We start from the raw sequence: 21876 nt of genomic DNA on the forward strand, positions 1-21876 counted from the left end.
AGTCTTCTGTCAAAACCCACATTATAGCTATTTCTGTGTTTGCTGGCTTGCCTTTAATAAATCTATGCACATCTTAGAAGTAAGATGAGTATACAGAGAGCATTTACCCAAGAAGGTATTTCCAACAGTCAGCTAGAAACTTACTCAAGGCTCTATGATAACCTCAAAATGGTGATGAAGCTTGGTTTTGTTTTGTTTTTTAAGATAGACCTGATTACCTGCAAATCCATTCTTTTGATAAAGGAATTTTATTAAACATTAATATATTAAATGTAATATATTTTTCAAATATATATTTTAAAATATTTTCAAGAGTTATCATATATAGAAACTCACAAATCAAAAAAAATTTTTTTCTACACTGGATGTTATGATTGTGTTTGGAGGGTGAGGTGCAGAGGTGACCTGAGTCCTCTTAGATGGGAAGGAGAGTGGGAGGGGCCTGGACTGGTCACACCCATTGATGCAATTAACTTAGTGTTTGGCCTCTTGGCCTGAGCTTCTTCTATTCTGCACTGAAGGTAGAAAAGATGATTCTAGAAGAGGAATCTGGTGACACGAATGGAAAACCACATAGAGACCATGGTTGTGAGCCATTTTCTAATCCCAGCTCCCCTGAGCTGTGGACATGACCATAAAGTAGTTATTTGTAGAACTTTTAACAGTGCAGCCTGAGGGTTCAAGGAGGTCACACACACAGCACCCCCATGAGAAAAGCAAAGTGAACTTTATCACCACTTCCTGCAGAAGAGGAGCCTAGAGCTCAAAGTCCCATGGCCGGCCCCAGAGACATAGTCAGAAAGTGACATAGATGAGACCCAAACTCCAGTAGCCCAGCTCCTCTTTCTGTGTGCTGGGCTGGCTGCCTCCCTGCCTGCGTGAGCCCTGGGGTCTACGTGGAGCGACATCACCTTGAACAGATGAGCAGAAGCGTGTAAAACACACACACTGTTTAATGCTCTCGTTGTTTGGACTCAGATATCAGAGCCATGGTAGCTTTCACCCTGAGGAGACCAGGTGGGTACAGACATTTCTGTGTGTCTCTTGACTTATCTTTGGGTGGCCCTGGTGGGAGATTCAATAGACCCTAAGCCAGAGGCCCTCATCCTTTTTTAGAAGTGTATGTGGTGGGGTTCCCATGATGGAAACCTTGGCACACTGGAGGTGGGTGGGTGATGGCAGCTGCCTTGAAGACTTACCAGGCAATTCTTCCTGAGTTACTGGCTGATCCCAATATATTGACTGGAAACCACTGGCATCCTCTTTTTTTAAAATGTAATTTTATTTGTGTTATAAATATATCTCTTAACTTGAAGTATACTTGCTTTACAATGTTGTGTTAGTTTCCGCTCTACAACATGCATCAACTGTATGTATACATATTTCCCCTTCCTCTTGAGTCTCCCTCCCTGAATCCCACCCCTCGAGGCCCCTGACAACCTCTTGTTTGTAAAAATAGGTAATAATAGCATCTGTCTCATGCATAGTGTATTTCGAGGATCCAAAGAACTAATGTGTATAACCTGATATTTCATGGAACATGGTGAGTGTCAAAGTACGTTTAAAAAATTTTAAACTCAGGGGAATATTGTAGCATGTTTTCTTGTCATCAAGAAAATAATAATAATCTATAGCACGTTTAGGGCTTCCCTGATAGCTCAGTTGGTAAAGAATCCGCCTGCAATGTGGGAGACCCTGGTTCGATTCCTGGATCGGGAAGATCCACTGGAGAAGGGATAGGCTACGCACTTCCTTATTCTTGGGCTTCCCTTGTGGCTAAGCTGGTAAAGAATCTGCCTGCAATGCTGGAGACCTGGGTTCAATCCCTGGATTGGGATGATCCCTTGGAAAAGGGAAAGGCTACCCACTCCAATATTCTGGCCTGGAGAATTCCATGGACTCTATAGTCCATGGGGTCGCAGAGTTGGACATGACTGAGCACCTTTCACTTCATTTCATGGCACATTTTGCATTGTCTAAGCATTGTGTCCTTTTTAAACATCACCCTGTGGTTAGATAAGAAATATTGTGCTATATGTGAATGAAACGAGCTCATCTGAGTTAAGCATCCAGGCCCAGATTCTGGAGCTAACAGGTGGGGTCAAGCTGGGTCCTGAGCTGGGTTCTGTGTCTCCAATTTACCCTCTGCTGCCTGATTTGCCAGTGACTTGATCTTTCTGGGTTGGTGAGCTGTGTCCTCTCTCTACTGTGGATGTCATGTGGCTGAGGAGGAGAAATCAACTTTCATCAAGAAGCCTTTTCACACTGGGCATCATGCTGGGAGTATCCTTGAGGACTGACTCAGGGTTCCAGGCAAACAACCTTGTGTGTTTGTGAAACAAACATCAGCCCCCTTCCAGAGAGCAGAGTGGATTGTCAATTCCTTGGGCATTACTAGAAGGGTTCTGGCTTCCTCTGCACGGGGTCTGAGCTGTGATCTTCTCAAAACTGATTCTTTCCCCAAATCAATTAAAAATCTCTGAGGGTGGTTCCAGATGTTGGCATATTTCAAACCTCCTAGGGGTGTCTAATAGACAGCAGAGTTAAGAGCTCTTGGTTTTAAGGGGTAGGGGTGCCTGTCTCAGGCAGATTCTTTACCACTGAGCCATCAGGAAAGCCCTAAATTGGATATTATAATTAAATGGATTGCATGGATTTTTCAGTTTTCTGATGCATCTAAAAGGTATTCAAGGAATTCTCTGGTGGTCCAGTGGTTAGGGCTCATGACTCTCATTGCCAAGGGTCTGCATTCAATCCCTGGTCAAGCAAATAAAATCCAGCAAGCTGCGTGGTGCAGCCAAAAACCAAAGTGGGGTTGGGGGGTGTTTATACTATACTGTAGTGTGCAAAAGCATTATGTCTTGAAGAATGTATGTACCTTAATTTAAAAATACTTTATTGCTAAAAATAATAGTTTATTGCTGAAAAAAGATGCTGAGCATTCAGTGAGTGGTAATCTTTTTTTTCTGGTGGAGAGTCTTGTCTCGATGTTGATGGCTGCTGACTGCTCTGTCAGGTTGGCGGTTGCTCAAGGTTGGGGAGACTGTGGCAATTTCTTTAATATAAGACAACAGTGAAGTCTGCCACATGGATTGCCTCTTCTAAGAGGCACCTTAGACACCTCTCCCTCCTCCCGTGCCCGCGACAGCAGCCTAAGGCGTGCCCCGATGCCTCAGTTCCCAGCTGCCCCATGGGAGAGTTCAGAATGCTAAGGCCATCTGTGATGAACACTTCTGCTCCCTAAAGGTGTATTCAGTCTCCCTCTGGTAGGTACTCTTATGTATTGGTAGCAACTTCCTGTTACTGAATGGAAATAGCTCAGTCTTCTCAAGTTATCCGAGAGCTCGCTGGCCAGGTTCCCAGGAACATTGCTTCTGCCTCCGTGAAATGATCACAGGCAGTGAGCCCTTGGGGACCACAGGGGCAATTCAGGGTTTGGAAGGCACTGGCCGTGGTACCTCTGTTGGGTAACTCTTCTTTGAAAACAGGAAAGGAAAAACTATTATTGGACATTTTCTTCAAGACTTTCAGGAAAGAGGGATTTCCCTGGTGTTGCTAAGATTCCTGGGAGACATAAACGGGTATTCTTGTCACAGCTGATGGCAAATCAAAGTGGGAAAAATACTACCTCCCAAAAGGGTATGTTTTAATACTCTCTATATCCTGGACACTGTCCTAGGTATTTTGCTTACTTGCTCCTTTTTATTCTTAGAACAATCCTGTGAAGAATGTACCTTGTTATTTATCTCCATTGTACCCTGGGGGAAACTGGCTCCAAGAATTGCCGTGACTTGTCCAATCCACCCATATCTGGGTGGTTCTGGAGCCTATTATTTCCATTTTACTGTATTTCAGGGTCTCGAAGGCTTACCGTCCCCACCCCCAGGTCCCTTAGGCCAGTCCCCCCTCACTGAATTTCAGTGTTTGCCCTCTCTACAGCCCCCCTACTAGTGGCTCTCAGGTATCTGCTTGCACACATCCAGGAACAGGGAGCTCACTCCCACCCAGTGCAGTTCATTCACTGTTCAGACAGCACCAACAAGGAAGGCTCCTTAATTCCTCATCTGGATCAAAGCAGGATGTAAAAGAATAAATAAGCAAATAAGTGAATGGAGGGGACATCTGTCTCCTAGTTGCTTCTTCTCATTGGTCTTAACTTTATCATTTCAAATCATGAGAATAACTAACATTTATTGAGCAACTAGTATGTTCCAGGTACTGGGCTAAATGCTTTACGTTTGTTATCTCATTTACACATGAGGACTCAGGAGTATAGAGAGGTTAAGTGACCTGTTCAAGGAGGCAGAGATGGGTTTAGAACCCAGGGAGTCTGGCTGTGGAGGCCCTAAAGTTAGCTACTGCAGTTCACCCCCTCGTGAGTCCTAAATATGTCAGCGAAAGGGAAAGCTTCCTTGGTTCCTTCACTGTCCTTGTGTTGCTCCAGGACTGCAGGATGCTCCCTGAAAGGGTCTGAGCTTTGCTGCTCTCTCCTCCCTTCTGTCCCTGTTCCTCTTCTTCCCTCTTCTATGGGCCGCCCCATCAGGCTGCCCGACGCAAGGCCAGGACTTTTTCTGACTTGCCACCCTTCCACGCAGCTCCAGAGAGGGGTTCTCTCAGAAGGCCAGCGATGCTCCTGATATCAGCCGTAGATAGCAGACTGGGCCCTTTCCTGGGCTGAGAAAAGTGTAAGTGTTAGTCACTTAGTCGTGTCTGACTCTTTGTGACCCCATGGACTGTAGCAGCCTGTCAGACTCCTCTCTCTATGGAATTCTTAGGCAAGGATACTTGAGTGGGTAGCCATTCACTTCTCCAGGGGATCTTCCTGACCCAGGGATTGAACCCAAGTCTCCCTCATTGCAGGAAGATTCTTTACTGGCTGAGCCACCAGGGAAGCCCTGAGTTGAGAAGGAGGCCCCAATGGATTCCTGCTCTTGGCTAATAATAATGATGATAGTGGCTGACATTTGGGGCATATACCATATGTCAGCTGAGCTGTGCACTTGTGCCGTGACCTCAGTAAATCCCAGGGCTGCTCGCCCTTGGAGATGGTCTGAGAGCTTGGCTGTGGAAAGGGTGATTTATTCTGCTCAGGGGAATCAGCAGGCTCAGGCTTCTCAGTGGTTAGAGTCTGGGCTGTGAAACCAAGCAGACCCGGCTCCAGGGGTAGCTCTGATACTTAGGGGCTGTGTGACCTTGGAAACATTATCTACTCTCTCTGAGCCTTGGTTGTTCATCTGTAAGATGGGTAGGAGAGGGTTGCTGTGTTGATTAAATGATATCATTTGTTTTGAGTGCCTGGCATAGGTGAGAAAAGAGAAATGGAGGTAAAAACAGCTAGTGCTATCTTTTAACTATGGTTCTGGGTGGATCTCATGATTTCTGTTCAGGTGGTATTTCGTGGTTTCTGCAAAAGCAGACCTATCTGGAGAATGTGTTGGGTCATCCTGACACTTGTGGGTTTTATTTTTTTGGTTGTGCTGCCCAGCTTGTTGGATCTTAGTTCCCCAACCAAGGATTGGACCTGGGCCCCAGTAGTGACAGTGCTGAGTCTTAACCACTGAACCACTGGGAATTCCCTTGACACTTGTCTTTTGATGCCCTTCCAGTGTGGATGAGGAGGATGGTCAGCTTCCAGAAAAACTCAGTGTGTGTGTGTGTGTGTGTGTGTGTGTTTATTTTCTCTTAACGTGTCTGAATGAGCCAAAGTTGCTATTATTGTATTTTTTAGTTTTTCTTCTTCTTTTTTTTTCCCCCCAGAAAAGGGATGTTTGGGCTAAAGCTGAAGAAGAAGAAGAATAAAGCAGAGAAGGGGTTAATCCTAGCCAACAAAGGTGCCCAAGGTGAGGCTTTTGGGATTTGGGGAGGGACTACTACCCTGGGGCCTGCGGGTCTCCAGAGTTGACTGACCCCTACTTGGCTGAGAAGGGAGTTCACTCTCTGTGGGAGTGAGGTGGGAACTGTGTCTGGGTCTTCAAACCCTGCCAACCCCAAGTGTGCACCCATGGCGATCCCCACCGGTGCTGGGTCATCTGGTCGCTGAGCCAGGTGGGTGGGTGGACACCTGCTGGGCCATGAAAGGCCCCCACAAGGAGGCAGTGACAGAAGAGCTCAGGCTCCCGGCTCTGTTCTGATTTGCTCTGTGCCCCAGGATAAACCACTCAGCACCTCCAAGTCCCAGCTTCTCCCTTTGATAAGTGTTTGGAGTGTGGGCTCAGCTGACCATGAGGGGCATGGGGAAAGCAAGTGAGATGATGAAAATCAGTGGGAGGGCAGCAGCTGCTCTGGGGGAGGCTTTCCATCCACGGACTCATTTAACCCCTCCATCATCCTGCCAGAAGGCGCAGTCATCCCAGTTTCACAAATGAGGTCACAGAGATGCAGTGAGAGGACTTGAAGTGTGGAAAAGACCAGCTGCAGGATTGCAGGGCTCAGTGGAAAAACCAAAATGCAAAGCCATTGTCAAGAACTCATTAAGAATAGCTGGATGGTGACTGCAGAGCACTAAGCCAAGGACAGCGAAATCCTTCTAATCACAGGGCTCAGCGGGCTGCACAGACCCTTGAAGCCGGCCTTGAGGGGGGCGGGGGGTGGGGCGGCACAGAGCCAGGAAGCAACGGCATTGGGATACAAATCCAGACTCTCAGATATTCTACACTTAGAATGGGCTACTTCCTTTTCCAAAAGCAGAAAATCCCAAGTTACAAGGTGACCCGTGGTGGTGGAGGCCAGGCCCCAATCAGGGAGACAGTCAAGTGTATTAAATCAAAGAGGATCAACTGCTTCCAGTGGACAGGTCTAGGGTGATGCCTGGAGACTTTTGCTGGGTGGCCCTGACAACAGCCAGTCCAAAGCCAGCTTTCTGGACCGTTTCTAAACCCATATGGGTCTGTTTTATTTTCACCCTCCTTGTCTCCTTGGAGGGATCCACCATTTACCCTTCACTGCTGTGTCCTGTAGGTGTCCTGTAGCCTTATCTCTGCCCTTCCCAACCCCAACTCCACTCCTCACTCCCATGTAAAACCCAATCTTACTAAAGAAAAATATGGGAATTCATCATACTGAAGTGCTAATAATAATAATGATTAAGTCATCCTTGGATGGGACAGGAGAGGCATCACATTTTAATTGAAGACAAGGTTTAAAGCTCAAGAGAAGTACTTGCCTATTGGGTGAAATAGAAGGTATCAGGGAGTGGGTAGAAAAGACTCTAGGGTCCTTCTTGATATCCTTGAAATTACAATCCTAAGTAGGACCCTGCAGTAGTCCTGGAGGTACAAGGTTGAAAAACAAATAGTTCCTTTCTTCAAGGACCTTATGAAAAATAATATCTCTGACACATTGAATAAGCCCCTTCTGCTTTTGATTTGACATACATTATTCATGACTCTGAAATGTAGGTTCTTTTGCCCCTGTTTTAGAAGGGGTTCAGAGAGGGTAAGTGCTTGCTCAAGGTTACACAACCAATAGATGGAGAAACTGGCTTCTGAGGCTGGGTTCGTCTTACACCAGAGCCCAGGCTTTCCTACCCCCCGGGTCAGCCTCCAGTGAGGAGCCCTCACTGACTGTGCAGCAGGGAAAGAATAAGCTGGTGGAGATTTAGGGCAGCTGACCACAGGCATTTCAGAGGACCTGGCTCCCATGGCTCATTCTAATTAGAGTCTTCAACCCACAAAGCAAACAGGGCAAAGAGGAATCAGGCCTCTCCTGGAAAGTAAATAGTGTCCATCCCGCTGACCAGGGCCTCACCCTGCAGATTGACAAAACAGAGGCTACGGAACTGAGTACAAGTTGGTCTTTCTTTCTTGGCATGACTGGGGAAGTTAGGGCTTCTCTGGGTGAAACGTTTAGAGATTCTCAGTCTGTGGCTCTTACATCTGTGTATTTTGAGACCTAATGGCTATGCCTTAATTTTGTAAAATACCAGTTACCTGGGCTTCCCAGGTGGCTCAGTGGTAAAGAACCTGCCTGCCAATGGAGGAGACATAAGAGACCTGGATCTGATCCCCGGGTCAGAAGATCCCCTGGAAGAGGAAATGACTACCCTCTCCAGTACTCTTACCTGCGAAATCCCATGGAGAGAGGAGCCTGGAAGGCTGCAATCCATGGGGTCTCAAAGAGCAGGGACACAACTGAGCTTGTAACATAAGCACGTACCCATTAATTAGTTACCCAATGAGTAGTTGTTGGGTACCTTCCACCATCATCATTCATTTAACAAATATTAATGGCATGTCTTCTAAGTGTTGGGTGTTGTGCCAGTTTCTGGGTATACGATGGTGACACTGGATAGGTTAGAGGGAGGACAGTCCTGTGGGGGACTCTCCGTTTGTCCCTCCAGATCTATTCTCCACCCTTGTTCGTCTGTTCTCTGTCCTAGGAGGCTGAGCCCCCTGGATGCACCACCCAGGTCGCTTTCCCAGTGGTGCACCCCAGCACGAGGTCTGGGAGAGGGAGGTCAGGACGTGTCCCCAACTGGATGATGGTCGACCCCCTTCTAGGGCAGCCCATGGGACCCGACCTCCTCTCTTCTCAGGTCCTAGTAACTATTCTCTCTCCTCATCTGGAGGGTCTCCGAGTGGCATCAGCTTGGCCACCATGAGCTCCAGATAACTCTACAACCCTTTGCGGTTTTTCTACACCCACACCTTTGTAAAAAGTCCTCAGAACATCCTGTCCTGGTTGGGCCATCTGTTATCCATGGGGGCCCTGAGGAGAAAACTGTATTACAAGTGGAGAAAAGTGCTGGAAAGAAAACAGACCGTGTGCTTAAGGGGAGTCTATTGGAGGATTTCTTTTAGTGTGGTTCGAGAGGGGCTCCATCGGCGGGGGAAATATTTAAGTTACATCATCGAGGATGAGTGGGAGCCCGCCAGGGCAGTGAGAGCAACTCAGGTGGAGCAGCCTGTGAAGAAAAACTCCAAGCAGGAGGTGGCTTGTTAGAAGGGATGGGAGTGAGTAACTAGAAAGCAATGAGGGCAGGAGCAGAGGAGCAGGTGGGCCAGGAGGAGATGGCAGTCAGGTAGGTAGGGAATTAGAGTCAATGGCACCCAACTCCAGTACTCTTGCCTGGAAAATCCCATGGGCGGAGGAGCCTGGTGGGCTGCAGTCCATGGGGTCTCGAAGAGTCGGACACAACTGAGAGACTTCCCTTTCATTTTTCACTTTCACGCATTGGAGAAAGAAATGGCAACCCACTCCAGTGTTCTTGCCTGGAGAATCCCAGGGACATGGGAGCCTGGTGGGCTGCCGTCTGTGGGGTCACACAGAGTCGGACACGACTGAAGCGACTTAGCAGCAGCAGCAGCAGCGGACTTCAGACGTATTCTAAGTGCAATTTTTCAAAAGAGGGGTTTTCAAAAGAGAAACATAATCTTTTTTTTTTTTTAAAGAAGGTTACAGTGGATGCTGCTTGGTTACTTGATTGGTAGGACACAGTATTTCAGTGACTGAATGAATGAGTGAGTGAATGAATGAATGAGGGAGTGAATGAATGGATGACTGAGTGAGTGAATGAATGAGTGAATGAATGTTGGCTATGGATGAAGCTTCAGCTGACTGCCTTCCCACCTCCAGGTTGGTCTCACCCTCCTGCATATAAACCCCTACAGAGAGGGGTCCATGTTTTGCTAATTTCTCCATCTTGCACATCTAACATAGCCCAGATTCCGGCATGTGTAAGGTTCCTAAGAATGTTCACTGGAAACCTGACTCTGTAACAGTTGCTCCTCATTCCTGAGGCCCTGTGGTCAAGATGGGGAGCAATAAAGTTTATCTTCACACTTCATGTCGCACAGTTGGGTACTGGCATTACTCTAGGGTCTCTGCAGGCTGGACTTTTGTTTCCCAAGTGACAGAAGAGTCAGAGCAGATGAGCTCAGTCATCCTTTCTGTAACTACTGGACACCTATGAGGTCTGTGTCCATGAGCCCCTGTGGCAGCATGGGCTGCGTTATTCTGTCTTCTGACTCGGTTCTGTTTTGTTGGTTCACTAATTCAAATCAGAGAATCAATATATATCAAAGCTGGAAGGGGTTTAGAAGCTTACCAGTTTCCCAGAGAGCCCAGGGTTCTAAGAAATGGCTTCAGGGGTTGCTGAAGAGGGTGATGGTGAGGCTGGAAGAAGGTCACTGCCCTACATTCCACCTCATGACACACAGAATAGCTTGGTGTCAACAGACTTGTGTTGTATATTGAGGTTCTGTACAAAATTACATATATGAAAATGGACCGAGATCTGATCTCTTTGGGGAACATTATTCAAGCTATTGCACCTTGTTACTCAAAACTAGCCCTCAGACAGCAGGAATGACCTCACCAGGGACCTTGCTTTTAGAAATGCAGAGTCTTGGGCCCTACCCTGAACCTACTGAGTCAGAATCTGCATTTTAACAGCTTCACAGGTAATTTTTATGCACATGACATTTTGCTAATGAGACGCAGAGGTAATAAGTTAGTTGTCTAAAGTCTAAATGTGGCAAGGTTGTGACTTGAAAGCGCATCTTTAAATTCATAAGCCATCACCCCACAACACCAGCATACAAATCTACCCTTTTTTTGGAAACAGAAGATGCATAGCATGTGTCTGGCCTTTCTGCCACTAAAATGTTAAGGTCCATGAGGTCAAGGACTGTCTTCTGGTCTCCTTGTGTGTTTGTGGTGACTGGCATAGCGCTGGACAGAGTCGAGGCTCAGATTGCCACTGTGTGGCGTATTTAACAGACTGTTCTCTTTGTTTGCTTCTCTAGATGATCAAGCTGAAGCAGAAACACCACAGGAGGGACCTTCTCACCAGGAAGGCCTGGGAGGAGATTTGATTTCCGACAATACTTCCATCACTCCTGTCCCCTCATCTCCTCCAAAGAGAAGGTACAGTGTTGCACAGGCAAGCAGCCTACTCCTACTGAGCACCTCCCTTGTGCCAGGTACCCTGCAGGCTCTGGGAGAATAACACCAGTCCCTGTGTACAAGGAGCTGAAGGTCGGAGGCAGGAAGCCAGCGTGCTGTGTCCCCTTCACTTTCTCTATGGCAGTGCTGGCCAGGGCCCCGGCTCTACCAGCTTCTAGTTTTCAATCTTCATGTCCCTCATTGTTCAGGAATGACAACAGCCGCAGGAGACAGAATCAGGAGCTGTCCCTCACCTGTTCTGTAAGTCATCGAGATGCTAGATGTCTTAGCTTTGTGTTTGTCCCAAATGAGAAAGTGGTTCTTTTACTACCCAACAAAAAGTCAGAACAAACTGACCTTCTGCATGCAATCTGCTCTTTCAGTTAGCTATCGGTGTGTAACAAATAATCCCAAGGCTTAATGTAAGAATTCATTATTGCTCATGAGTCTACGGGTTAGTTGGTTAGTCTTTACTGGTTCCGGATTGTCACAAGTACATCACTCATGTTTTTCTCATCGTTTCGCAGCTCTGTTGATTTTAGTTTGAGGGTTGGTCCATTGTGCGCTGGCCTAGGATTTCTTTATCTGGGGCTATGGGGCTTTTCTCACTATAGTATTGCATTCTCTAGCAAGCTAGGCTTTTTTTTTTTTTTTTTTTTGCGACACAGTTTGTGGGATATTAATTCCCTGACCAGGTACTGAACCCACACCCCCTGCAGGGAAAGTGGGGAGTCCTAACCACTGGACCACCAGGGAATTCCTCCCAAACTTTTTCCAGTGGGGCTAATGCCAGAGTTCTGAAAGAAAGAGTGGAAGTGTACACAAGATCTCTTGAACCTAGGCTTGAAATTGGCAAAAGTCACTTCTGCTGCATTCTGTTGGCCAGTGCAAGTCACAAGTCCAACCCATGTCACAGCAAGAGCAGACTACAGTTTTCAGAGTAAACAGTCTGGATATGGGGAAGCCAATAATTGGGGCTAGATGCCCTTTGATTTGTGTCCATTTCTTATTTATGATAATTCCTCATGCCATCCTTTCCTTTTCCACTCAGGATTATTACTATCAGTAGAGCAAATTAGTGCTTCCCTGGGTGGCAGGAAGATCCTGAGTTGTTATTACTGGACTGTGACAGGATGCACAGTATATGTGTGTAAGGGTCGGGTTGGGGGGCAGAGAGAGATGGAAATCAGAAAAGGTGATAGCTCAGAGATTGACTCTTAACAGAAGGCATGACATTTGTATGCTCATACTCACTGTAATATCTCCTTCCCCCCTACACTGCACCTTGACACCTACCCCCATCAAACTCCAGAATCAGGATTTCAATTATTTTTAATATCCTTTAATGGATCCTTTGACATTTATTTTACTAGGATAATAGTACTGCATTGGTGGAGAAAGGCAGGTGAAAGAGAAGTAACTAGCCTCTTCCTTTCTCCTTGGTCAGTGGATTTTCCATCAATTAAAATTCTACCCATCCACCAGTGCTCAATTCAAACTTGACCTCTGTAGTGACATCTTTATTGCTTAGTTTGGCTCTCACGAATATTTCTCTTCTCTGAACTTCTGTTACACTCTTTCCCTATGACACATTTTGTACTTAATAGTTCTCTTTATATATTCTGGTCCTCTCTCCCTTGGATAGATTGCTAGCTCTGCAAGGACCAAGATGATGACTTCTTCATGTTTTCTCCCTGAGACTAATACAGAGTTTTCACATAGTAAATGCTCGGTACACGTTTGCCATTTTATTAAAGAACAGATACCCTTTAATATCTATCTTTTCCTACATGCAATATTTCTTTTAATCCATAGAGCAACCCTATGCAGTAGAAATTATTTCTATTTTTAGATGAAGAAATTAAGGTTAATGTCACAAAACTGGGGAAAACAGATATTCTAATTCAGATCAGTCTGACTCCAAAGCCTTGAGATTCTTACTAGGTTATTCTCTACTAGAGTCAGTTACAATCAGCAGAAATAGAATGAAATCAGATGCAGTGTTGCTAGAAGGCAAGAGAATAAAATTCTATAGAAACTCGAGCTGTATTTTTCCCCACCCATTGTGCTTCTGTGACAACAGGGATTCCTCATATCTTTCTATTATTATCCAATCTCTAAATGCCCAGGTATTGCACATCTGTTTTCAATTACTCATGACAGTCCAGACAAATGAAGTCCCCTGAAAGTGAAATCTCACTAAGATGGCTGGTTGTTCCTTCCAATTTTCTTTCTTTTTTTTTTTTTAACCGCTTGTTTTTTTTTTTCCTCCTAAAAGCAATCATGAAACCCAGAATTGCTGTATAGGTGAGAAATGGCAAAGTGGTCATCTGGCTAGGACCAGACAGCAGAGAAAGAAGATTCTTATTTAGACTCAGGTCTGCCACTGATTTGCTGGGGCATCTCAGGTTCTCGTTCTGTAAAATAAGAAATAAGTGCTACTGATAATCATACTCACAATAAGAGTTGACATTTAATCTTGCCATATGCTAATTTAAATCTTTATATATGTTACATCTTTTAATTGTATACACTCCATGTATATGGGTTATTATTAGCTCCATTTTTTAAGACGGGAAAACTGAGTCCTAGAGAGGTTAAGTTACGTGTCCATTTACATTTATCTACTCCAGAGATGGGGAGAGGATATCTAGTATAAATAAAAGCACTTAGAAATACCTGGGAAAATATTAGCGTGGCTTATGGATTTAAGGTAGGTTCTTTTATTTATTTTTTTAGAGAATAGTTTTGAAGAAACATTTATGTGTGTTTTTTTTGCAGTATAATTGTTTTACAACTGTGTATTAGTTTCTGCTGTGCAATGAAGTGAATCAGCCCTGTGTATGCATATGTCCTTCCCTTTGGGCCCCCCTCCCCTACCCCTCTAGGTCATTGCGGAGCACGGACCTGAGCGCCCTGTGCTATGCAGCAGCTCCCACTAGCTCTTGCGCACATGGTACCTATGTCAGTGCTACTCTCAGTTTGTCCCACCCTCCCTACCCCATCCCTGTGAGAGTGAAGGTGAAGTCGCTCAGTCCTGTCTGACTCTTTGCGACCCTATGGACTGTAGCCCACCAGGTTCCTCCATCCATGGGATTCTCCAGGCAAGAATACTGGAGTGGGTTGCCATTTCCTTCTCCAGGGAATCTTCCCGACCCAGGGATCGAACTCAGGTCTCCTGCGTTGCAGGCAAACTCTTTACCATCTGAGCCACCAGGTAACTCTAAAGAAAGTGAAGTTGCTCAGTCAATTCGTCCATTCTCTACATCTGTATCTCTATTCCTGCCCTGGAAATAGGTTCATTTTTCTAGATTCCACAGGTAGGTTTTTACTTAATGAAACATATGTGTTAAACTTTTTTCAATAGATCAAAACTGTTGACTAAGATCCACGATGGGGAGGTCAGATCCCAAAATTACCAAGTAAGTGATGAGTCCTTCCTACCCAGCCTCTGCCAGCTCTTCTTCTTTTTTTAAAAAAGTTTTATTTATTCATTTATTGTTGGCTGTGCTAGGTCTTCGCTGCTGTACAGGCTTTTCTCTAGTTGTGGTGAGCGGGGGCTACTCTCTAGGCGAGGTGCAGGAGCCTTTCACTGTAGTGACTTCTCTTGCTGCGGAGCATGGGCTCTAGGGTGTAAGGGCTTCAGTACTTGCGTCCCAGGGGCTTCAGTAGTTGTGGCTCTCAGGCTCTAGAGCACAGGCTCGGTAGTTGCGGTGCATGGGCTTAGTTGCTCCTCGGTAGGAATCTCCCCAGACCAGGGATCGATCGAACGTGTGTCTCCTGCATCGGCAGGCGGATTCTTTATTACTGAGTCACCAGGGGAGCCCTCCCCCAGCTCGTCCTGTGTGACTGAGCAGCCAGGCCGAGTGTGTGCACGCTGCTTTGTGTTATAGATCGCCATAACCATCACGGAGGCCCGCCAGCTGGTGGGTGAGAACATAGATCCGGTTGTGATCATCGAGGTCGGGGATGAGAAGAAGCAAAGCACAGTGAAGGAAGGAACCAACAGCCCATTTTACAACGAAGTAAGTCATGGGGTCACCAGCTTCCCCTCCACCAACATGCTCTTCACCACATGGCAGCATTCTTAAGCCAAACAGAAAATCTGTGCTCCTCCTGACTGCTTCCCATCCCTCATCTGAGCCCGAGGCAAACTCCCTGAGCCTCCTTACCAACAGAACTTAACAGACAATGGGCAGTCCGAGGCAAGGAATTCCTCCTGATTTTAAATTCATTGCTGTTTTCAATAGACCCATTTTCTTATTACTTAAAAAATATCATTAGAGTATAACTGACTTACAATATTATATTAGTCTTAGATAGTCTTAGTTGTCTTACAACTTAGTAATGACGTTTTTTAATGTATTATGAAATGATCACCGTGGTAAATCTGGTTACCATCTGCCACCACACAAAGTTATTATAATACTCTTGACTATATTTTCTGTGCTCTAATTTACATCTCCATGGCTTATTTACTTTATAACTGGTAGTTCACACCTCTTGCTCCCTTTCACTCATCCCCTCAACACCCCTCCCCTCTAGCAACCATCAGTTTGTTCTCTGTATCCAGGAGTTTAGTTAAGTTAGCTGATTTGTTTTCTTTTTTAGATTCCACATGTAAGTGAAATCATCTGGTATTTATCTTTCTCTGTCTGATTTATTTTGCTCAGAATGTTACCCTCCAGCTCTGTCCATGCTGTCGCAAATGGCAGTATTTCATTGTTGTTTTTTTATGGTTGAGAAATATTCCATTGTGTATATATATCACATCTTCTTTATACATACATCTGTTGATGGACAAAGTTTCTTCCATATCTTGGCTATTATAAATAGTACTGAACACAGGGAGGCACATATCCTTTCGAATTTGTGTTTTATTCAGATAAACACTCAGAATTGCTGGATCGTATAGTAGTTCTGTTTTTAATTTTTTGAGGAACCTTCATACTGTTTTCCATATTGGTTGTACCAATTTCTTATAAACTCATCTTCATCCATCATAAGTTCTGAGTATATATTCAATAAATGTGTTGGCTAGTAAGAAGATAAACATTCATTTGCAGAGCAGAAACACTGAAAATTTAATTATTAATTTTGACATAGTCATACTGATTTGGAAAGTAAAGCAGTGGTATTTTTCTAAGCAGCATAAAAATTGTAAAGGAAAACATCAAAGAGAGACATAGATCTTCTAAGTTTATACACACTAATTTCTCATTTCTAAATAAAAAGATTACACAGTTTTTAAAAACTGTCAAAGATGCAAAAAGTATAAAATGGTTTATGAGAAAATATATACAGTATATGTGTTTCCCCTGATCTTTGATCTCTAAGTCCTCCTCCCTGGAGGCAGACTTTCTCACCAGGCTTTTGTGTATCTTTCCAGAAATATTCCAGGTGTGCATAAGAATGTGAACAAATATTGTAGCCAAATGGTAGTGTTCTACACAGACTGTCCTGGACCTTGGGCTTTTCACAAAATGATGTATCCTGGAGATTAGTCTGTATCAAGACATCTAGTTCAACCTTATTTTCCCTTCTTTGCTGTAGAGTTTTCCATTGCATGTACTTATTATAATTTACTAAACCAGTCAGTCTCTCATTGATAGATATTAAAACTTTTTTTCAGCCTTTGGATACTACTTATAATGATATGTAAATGGCATAATTGGGGTGAAGAGTGTATGTATTTAAATTTTGATATCACCACATTGCCCTCCAAAGAGGTAATGATTTACATTCCAACTATGTGCAAGAGTGCTTGTTCCTCCCAGACACTTCAACACCATGAATTGTCAAAAAGTGCAGTCAACTCTTAATTAATGTTTTAATGAGAGTGGAAATTGAAAAGGAAGTCGGGGGAGTATGCATAATAAAATCAACAGAAAATTCCCAAATCCCATTTGAGCTGTTAACTAAAACTATTAGAGTGGCAATGTCTCCTTCCTGTTCTACTCCCCGCCTCCAGAACCTTTGAGCTGTTAACTCCTTTCCTCTTTATCACTCCTGCCTTAGAGCCTTTTACCATGAGTTAAAGTGGCAGTGTTCTCCTTCCTGTTCTTCTCCCCACCTCCATAACATCTTTCAGCGTGAATGCGATATGAAATAACGTGTGTGGAAGTGTTTTAAAACTGCAAAACTCTACAGACTTGTTAATGAGAATAAGTATTTGCTTTATGCAAACAAGTCTTGCATCTAAGTGACATTCCATTGGGCTAAACGTAATCATTGGGAAATCAAGTGAAAACAAAAGCTGAATTAAAAATCTTTGTTACAGACTTGGACTCTAATTTTCAAGCCTGAAGTTCATCAGATGTTGAAGGAATCAGTTAGTAGAGGCTGGGGAATCTTTCCCAGCTTGAAAAATGTGTGTGGCTTCAGAGGTCCAGGGACCCTCTGTGAGACAGTTGAGTCTGAAACATGTGAAACTCAGTGGAAGGCAATACATTTTAGAACTAATTTACTGGTCCAAAGGAACCCACAGCAGCTCATATACCAGAGAATGAAGAACTTCACGCAAATGAGCTTTGCACAGAAAAGATTTTCTGAACACCAAAACTCTTGAAAAGTTTGAACATATATATGAAAAATTTCCTGAAATCTTATACATAGCTTCCTGTTCTCTTAACCAGGAGACACTGAACATAATATAACCTTAATGTAGCTTTTCATTGATACTGCAGGACTGCCATTTTGAAGGTCTCTTATTCTAGTGTTTGATGACATCTTTGGTTTTCCTTCCATGTTTTGGCTTTTCTGTTCTGCCTTTAAAAGCAAGCTGTTGGTGACCCCTTCTCCCTTTCCCACTGCTGTCCTGTTCAGCTCTAATGTCTTGGTGTCATTCCTCCATCTTGCAGCTCAAATACCAAACAATCCAAGAAACAACTTCCTAGTTTTGACTCGGCTTCCACTTTCAGTCCTTAAAACACACAGGCTGTAACAAAGCACTACTCCAGCTTTCTGCATGAGGAGCATCCTACCTCACTTCGGGAACTTGACAAAATTCCGATGGTGAAACATCTAGCACTTGAATTCCTTTTATGATAACTTTAGGGGAACTCAACTTTGGTCCCTGGCTCAGCAATAACTAGCTGTATGACTCCAGGCGTGTCTTTTAAATTTTCTCACCTTCAATCTTTATATGTAGAATATGGAAACTACTCTATATATTTTCTTCAACTCTAAAATTCAATCACTTTTTTCAAATTAGAAATCTTCCTTCCCCATAATTTCTTTTTATTATTTTCCTGGTCAGTCTTGGGAATTCCACAAGGATGTTTGAAGCTGAAAAATCCTAAGAAAATGAAATTTTAATCAAGTTTACTCTAAATTAAAACCACAATGAGATATATTTTCAGTCATCATTATATATAAGCAATAAAAATGAATATATAAGAAAACCGACAATTCAGGGGTTAGCAAGGGAATGGAGAAATGGCTGTTTTCATATGCTGCCAGTGGGAATGTAAAATGTTTTAGCACCTTTGGAAAAAAATTATGCTAGCTACTAAAAATTTACATGCACACAAGCTATGATCCAATAATTCCAATTCTCATGTCCATTTTAGAGGAAAGCTTATGTATATATTGTGAAAAGATGTAATTGGTGTTTTTTTTTTTCCTATTTGAAAAAAAAGAAAACATTAAACAAGTTTCAGTGAAAACAAATCAAACAAATTAAACAAGTCAATTAATTGATGATAGAGTTATGCCATTGGGAACCTTGCAGCAATTCATTAGAACAATGCAGAATTAGAAGTATTGAAGAACAGAGTTCTTACATGAAAGTTCTTACATGCAGAATGAACTTTGTTTTACAGTACTTTGTCTTCGACTTCATTGGGCCCCAATTGCATCTTTTTGACAAGATCATCAAAATCTCAGTAAGTATATCATTGGTGGTGATGGTGATGGAGGTGGGAGAGATTCTAGGCTTTGGGAAGTCTTGAAGACTTCCTTGCCTATCTTCTTCACCCATTCAATCTATATTATATTATGTTATACATAAGTTCTGCATTAAGGTTTAGGTAATAGTGGAATCGTGCTTGGGGGTACTTAAAGAATGTGACTCTTGAAGAATGAGAAGTCACCAGGTGCCAAATATTCTTCACATGTGAATTTCAGGCATGCTGACAGGTGGTGAGAAGATATTTCGGGACCTGGGACATTGCCCAGATGTTGTCTCATTGCATCACTCAGACAACCACCTGTTTGTGGGATCAGCTTTATTGCAGGCTCTGAGGGGACTGTGTAGAGTTCAGAGGAACAGTTAATAGTTAGGTTTTATGCAGCATCATAGACAAGGGTCATGACTCTCTGTGGGGCAAGTAGATTTTTAGCAGAGGATCAAAGCTGGTATTGCCTATCTCTGTTTCTCTAACTTGGAAGAAGAAGGTAGAAAACTGTCCTTGAATCAAGGATCTCATAGAATTTTATTGTTAGAAGGAAGCTCAGAGGCCACGTAGTTCAACTTCCAGCCAGTACAAGAATACTTCTCCACCACTTCCATGACATATGACATGGGGTTCTTGGGTACTACTTGATTATATCCAGTGATGGGGAGGTCAGTACTTCTAGAGAGGCCCATTCCATTGCTGGAGAGTTCTGTTATAACAATTATCCATTTAGTAAGCCGAAATCTCTCTTCCTGCAGCTTGAGAACTGCAAAGGTACCCTTACCTGCTTTTAGATGGCAGTATTTTCAAGAGTGGAAGGCACCTGAGTTACTATCACCCTTCATCCACACCCTCAGTTTTCTCTTTTCTGGGTTAAAGGTTAAACTAGTCTTGATTCTTCAGGAGTTTTGTGGCTTCTGGACCCAGGCCCAGCTCTGCCAGCTTCCTGTAGAACTTTTTGATCTTAATTGCATTTAGAATGAAAAATGTTCTGCTGTAAACAGCCAGCAGTCTACTGACTTATCAGACAAAATATTGAGGATGACAGCCTCTTTTGTCCTGCCTACTGTACATGTCCAAAACTTCTCAAGACAGTAGGGATGGGAAAGTTGTGAGCAAAGCATTGTGAGATTTTAGGAGAGAAAGGGAACATGTTTAGTTGTGAAGGATCAGGCAGGGCTGTTGGAAGGAGGCAACGTTTGCTCTTGGCATTTAAAGATGGGTAGAGTTGGGACTTCCCTGGTGGCCTAGTGGTTAAGAATCTACCTTGCAATACAGGGGACATGGGTTTGATGCCTGGTCAGGGAACTAAGATCCCATATGCTGTGGAGCTACTAAGTCTGAGTGCTGCAATTACTGAGCCTATGTGCCACAACTGTAGAGCCCATGTGCTACAACAGAAGATCCCTCATGGTGCAAGGAAGATCCTGCATGCCACAGCTAAGACCCCATGACAAAGCCAAAAAAAAAAAAGGTTGGGTAGAGTTTCTAAACGCAGAGGTAGATTTGAATATTGGGCTACTCTAGAGTTCATTTTGGCTACAAACAAACAAAAAACAAAAACCTTTTAGGTGGTGAGATTTGATGGGTGTCCCTGAAAGGACATTTAGCTAAAATCCTGCTAGAGAGTGAGGTAAAGCTGTGATTCTTTGCCCACCCTTACAGCCATCCCTGAGGTTCGATAACCAAATGTCAGTGTGCCCCAGATAAGAGTGAAGGCCAGACAAGGTTCAAGGCCTAGAATCCTCTTTGATGGGTTTGTCTTGAGCCCTTTTCGCAGATTTAGCCTCAAAGAGAAATCTAATGTTGCCAGACTCACTGCTCCGTCTCTCCCAGGTCTTTCACCACAAGCTGATAGGAAGTGTACTGATCGGCTCCTTCAAAGTGGACCTGGGGACCGTGTACAACCAACCTGGTGAGAAAAATTTGCCTCCCAGTCTCTCTTGCTCTTCTTCTCTTCTTCTGACACCTAGGAGTCAATTCAGTTATCCCTTTATCCACTTATCCATTCATTCAATACATTGAGCATCAGTTAAGCAAAGTGGTATAACTGTGTGTAACTCTTGGATCTCTTCTTCCAAGTTTTCAGTCTAATGATAAAGCTGTCTTATGTGTCCATATGCTGTGTGCTTAGTCGCTCAGTCGTGTTCGACTCTTTGCGACCCCATAGACCGTTGTCTGCCAGTCTCCTTTGTCCATGGAGATTCTCCAGGCAAGAATACTGGAGTGGGTTGCCATGCCCTCCTCCAGGGGATCTTCCCAATCCGGGAATACTTCTGATCAGTTTTTAAAAATATTTTCCCAAAGTCTGTCCAATTTATTGCTGTGAGACACAAGAAGGAAATGTGGAAGTTAAGAATGTGGACTCTGGGGCCAGATTTGCCTGGCTTCAAATTCTACTCTGCTCTTTCTTAGCTGTGCAACCTTGGGTTAATAACTTGACTTGTCTGTGCTACAATTTCCTTATTTGTAAAAATTGGGATATGATAGCACCTCCTCCATAGAGTTGTTGGAGGATTAAGTAAATATATATGTAAGTGAATATATACATAAGCATATATGCACAAGCACTTCATAGGATCTAGCACAAAACAATGACTCTGATAAGTCACACATGGGTTTGCTGTATTAATTATTACTATTATCCCTGATTTTTCAGAGGCGCTAGGCAGATTGTCCAAGGTCAAGAGTTAATCAGTAACAGAACCAACAGCAAACATAGGTCTTATAATCAAAGGTTCTTTCTCTTCAACAGTGATTCCAACTCACATGACCACAGGGGCCAGGCAGTGGGCGTCACTGAGTGCAGTGGACTGGGTTTAACGCCGTGGGAAATGAGGGAGGCTGGGGGGATGGAGGCTGGGCACATAGCGCCATGGAAGGAATAGCATCTACTCAGCTCCTTTCCTACCTGCCACCGTGTGGCAATGTGGACTATGTACTGCCAGATCTAACAGGTGTTTGGTTTTTTTTTTAAAGATAAGCTTAAAGTCTAGATTTTGTGAGAGCCTTTGAAGTTTGGGCTCACTGTGTAGGCCAAGAAAAAAGATCCATGAGTGGGACTTGTGGCCTGTGGAATTACGTGTGGCTTCTT

The 21876-nt window shown here is 43.9% G+C and overlaps 1 protein-coding gene across 3 annotated transcripts in view; it reads left to right on the top strand.

Annotated features, from left to right (window-relative positions):
- Nucleotides 1-21876, top strand: part of FER1L6 (fer-1 like family member 6) — a 175765-nt gene that overhangs the window by 36414 nt on the left and 117475 nt on the right. For 2 of the 3 annotated variants that reach the window (XM_070382444.1, XM_005891962.3), the window contains exons 2-7: nt 5758-5840; nt 10746-10866; nt 14252-14306; nt 14778-14909; nt 18708-18770; nt 20619-20697. In XM_070382444.1, coding sequence (XP_070238545.1) covers nt 5758-5840; nt 10746-10866; nt 14252-14306; nt 14778-14909; nt 18708-18770; nt 20619-20697 — 533 coding nt within the window. Of the gene's footprint in view, nt 1-784; nt 1018-5757; nt 5841-10745; nt 10867-14251; nt 14307-14777; nt 14910-18707; nt 18771-20618; nt 20698-21876 lie in introns of those variants that run through there. The other variant, XM_070382443.1, reaches the window with a different exon arrangement.

The sequence above is a fragment of the Bos mutus genome, chromosome 14, assembly GCF_027580195.1.
Source record: "Bos mutus isolate GX-2022 chromosome 14, NWIPB_WYAK_1.1, whole genome shotgun sequence".
In the NCBI taxonomy this organism is placed as follows: Eukaryota; Metazoa; Chordata; class Mammalia; order Artiodactyla; family Bovidae; genus Bos; species Bos mutus.